Raw genomic sequence first — 2,152 nt, 5'->3', positions numbered from 1 at the left:
ATATCACAGATCGCTTGGCGGAGAGTGAAACTGATGCGCTCAGTCAGAGAGTGTTCGGCGAGTGAAAATATATCTGTGCTAAACTTATACGTAGCCTCCAACTCACACACTGGCGAGTAAAATCTGAGAATTTATTAGCAATTGGCTAATATTAGACATCATTTAGTCGCCCAGAGTGAAGATTTAGTCGCATATGCGAGTGATTTACTCGCAATGTAGAGGGCTGTCCACACATCAGTACTGCCTCTAACTCGAAAAAGAGCTCAGTCAACCACGGACACAAGGATCAACTCAAAAATGGCTTTTACTTTGCATCTTCAACAAACTTTCTACAGTCATGGTTGGTTTGCAGTGTGTTGATTTCCATTCAATTTCATAACTGATTAAAGCAGTTTTTCAACAGATGATTGTTTGATTGAAGTTAGATGGCGAACTTGAAACAGTAGTTTGCCATTTCAATAGCAAAAGTTCAGCTTAAGTTCAAAATAGATTCAGATTAGTTGATAACCTTTAAAAAAAACAGAATAAAATACCGAATTATAATCAAACATTTGACATCCTATGCATTAACATGTATACATGATATGCACACTTTCAAATACACTTAATAGAACACTTATGAACCGTATGCATTATAATTCTTCTAAGTAGAATAGCAGCAATTTCAGTCATATTAAACAGCAGGTTTCCTCTCTGTGATTGTCATGATTCTAATTGGTTTGGTATAATATCTCGTTAGTTTTATCCATGTTCTCACAATATTTTGTCACTGATCACTTCTTTCTGGTCTCTCGTAGGATCTGCAGGCCCAGGATCGCGCCCATCGTATCGGGCAGCAGAACGAGGTGCGTGTGCTGCGTCTGTGCACCGTGAACAGCGTGGAGGAGAAGATCCTGGCTGCTGCCAAATACAAGCTGAATGTGGACCAGAAGGTCATCCAGGCCGGTATGTTCGACCAGAAGTCGTCCGGCCACGAGCGCAAAGCTTTCTTGCAGGCCATCCTGGAGCACGAAGAGCAGGATGAGGTGCGGACACCCGTTTATGATCGACAATTTCAGTGCCCTGTCAACAGCCTCCGTTTTCTATAGTTAACATTCGCTCTCTCTTTGGTTTTCTCTCTTATCTCAGGAGGAAGATGAAGTGCCAGATGACGAGACTGTTAATCAGATGATCGCTAGAAGCGAGGAAGAGTTCGATCACTTCATGGTTAGTAGCACTACTTGTTTAACTTCCGTTAAATTGACACTTTTTGTTTTGTTTGATTCCTGATTTTCTCTTAATGAGTTCCTAATTGTTGTTTTCCTTTCATCCAGCGCATGGATCTTGACCGCCGCCGTGAAGAGGCACGTAACCCGAAACGCAAACCCCGGCTGATGGAGGAGGATGAGCTGCCCACCTGGATCATGAAGGACGACGCAGAGGTGGAAAGGCTCACCTGCGAAGAAGAAGATGAGAAGATGTTTGGCCGTGGCTCCCGTCAAAGAAAAGAAGTGGACTACAGTGACTCCCTCACGGAGAAACAGTGGCTGAAGGTGAATGTGAAATCACGACTGCATTATATTGAACCTTTGGTTATAAAAAGGAAGGCATATTGATGTATTTTACTGGTTCTCAGGCCATTGAGGAAGGCACCCTTGATGAGATTGAAGAAGAGGTGCGCTACAAGAAAACGACTCGGAAAAGGAAGCGGGACCGTGACCTCGACCTTCCAGGCCCGGCCACGCCTAGCTCCAGTGGGCGGAGCAGAGATAAAGATGACGACCGTAAGAAGCAAAAGAAACGAGGTCGTCCTCCTGCTGAAAAACTCTCGCCTAACCCTCCCACGCTCACCAAGAAAATGAAGAAGATTGTGGATGCAGTAATTAAATACAAGGATGGGTTAGTCGCTTCGGTCATGTTCTCTGTAGCTCTTATGTTGCAGGTCAATTTGATCCTCAGCAATGTTGTTTTATTTATTTTTTTTGACATTTAGGAAATTTTTCTCATTTAGGAACATGAACAATTTTTCCTGATGTGTTGTGGAATATATGCACACAAAAAAAATTACCATTTTAAAAATAGTTAAAAAATAGTTACAATACTGTTTAGAAAAGTTGCAGTTTGTGGGGGGAAAGGTAAAAAAAAAAAAATAAATAAATAAAAAAATAAAAAA

General features: G+C 41.8%; 1 protein-coding gene across 2 annotated transcripts in view; it reads left to right on the top strand.

Annotated features, from left to right (window-relative positions):
* The window catches only part of LOC107728499 (transcription activator BRG1), a 38,778-nt gene that overhangs the window by 22,656 nt on the left and 13,970 nt on the right, over positions 1 to 2,152 (top strand). For both annotated transcript variants that reach the window (XM_016538699.1, XM_016538690.1), the window contains exons 25-28: positions 798 to 1,025; positions 1,129 to 1,206; positions 1,314 to 1,532; positions 1,616 to 1,878. In XM_016538699.1, the coding sequence (XP_016394185.1) occupies positions 798 to 1,025; positions 1,129 to 1,206; positions 1,314 to 1,532; positions 1,616 to 1,878 (788 nt within the window). The remainder of the gene's footprint in view (positions 1 to 797; positions 1,026 to 1,128; positions 1,207 to 1,313; positions 1,533 to 1,615; positions 1,879 to 2,152) is intronic.

The sequence above is a fragment of the Sinocyclocheilus rhinocerous genome, unplaced genomic scaffold, assembly GCF_001515625.1.
Source record: "Sinocyclocheilus rhinocerous isolate Xijiao unplaced genomic scaffold, SAMN03320098_v1.1 scaffold463, whole genome shotgun sequence".
NCBI lineage: Eukaryota > Metazoa > Chordata > Actinopteri > Cypriniformes > Cyprinidae > Sinocyclocheilus > Sinocyclocheilus rhinocerous.
This window is presented reverse-complemented; position numbering and strand designations above follow the sequence as displayed.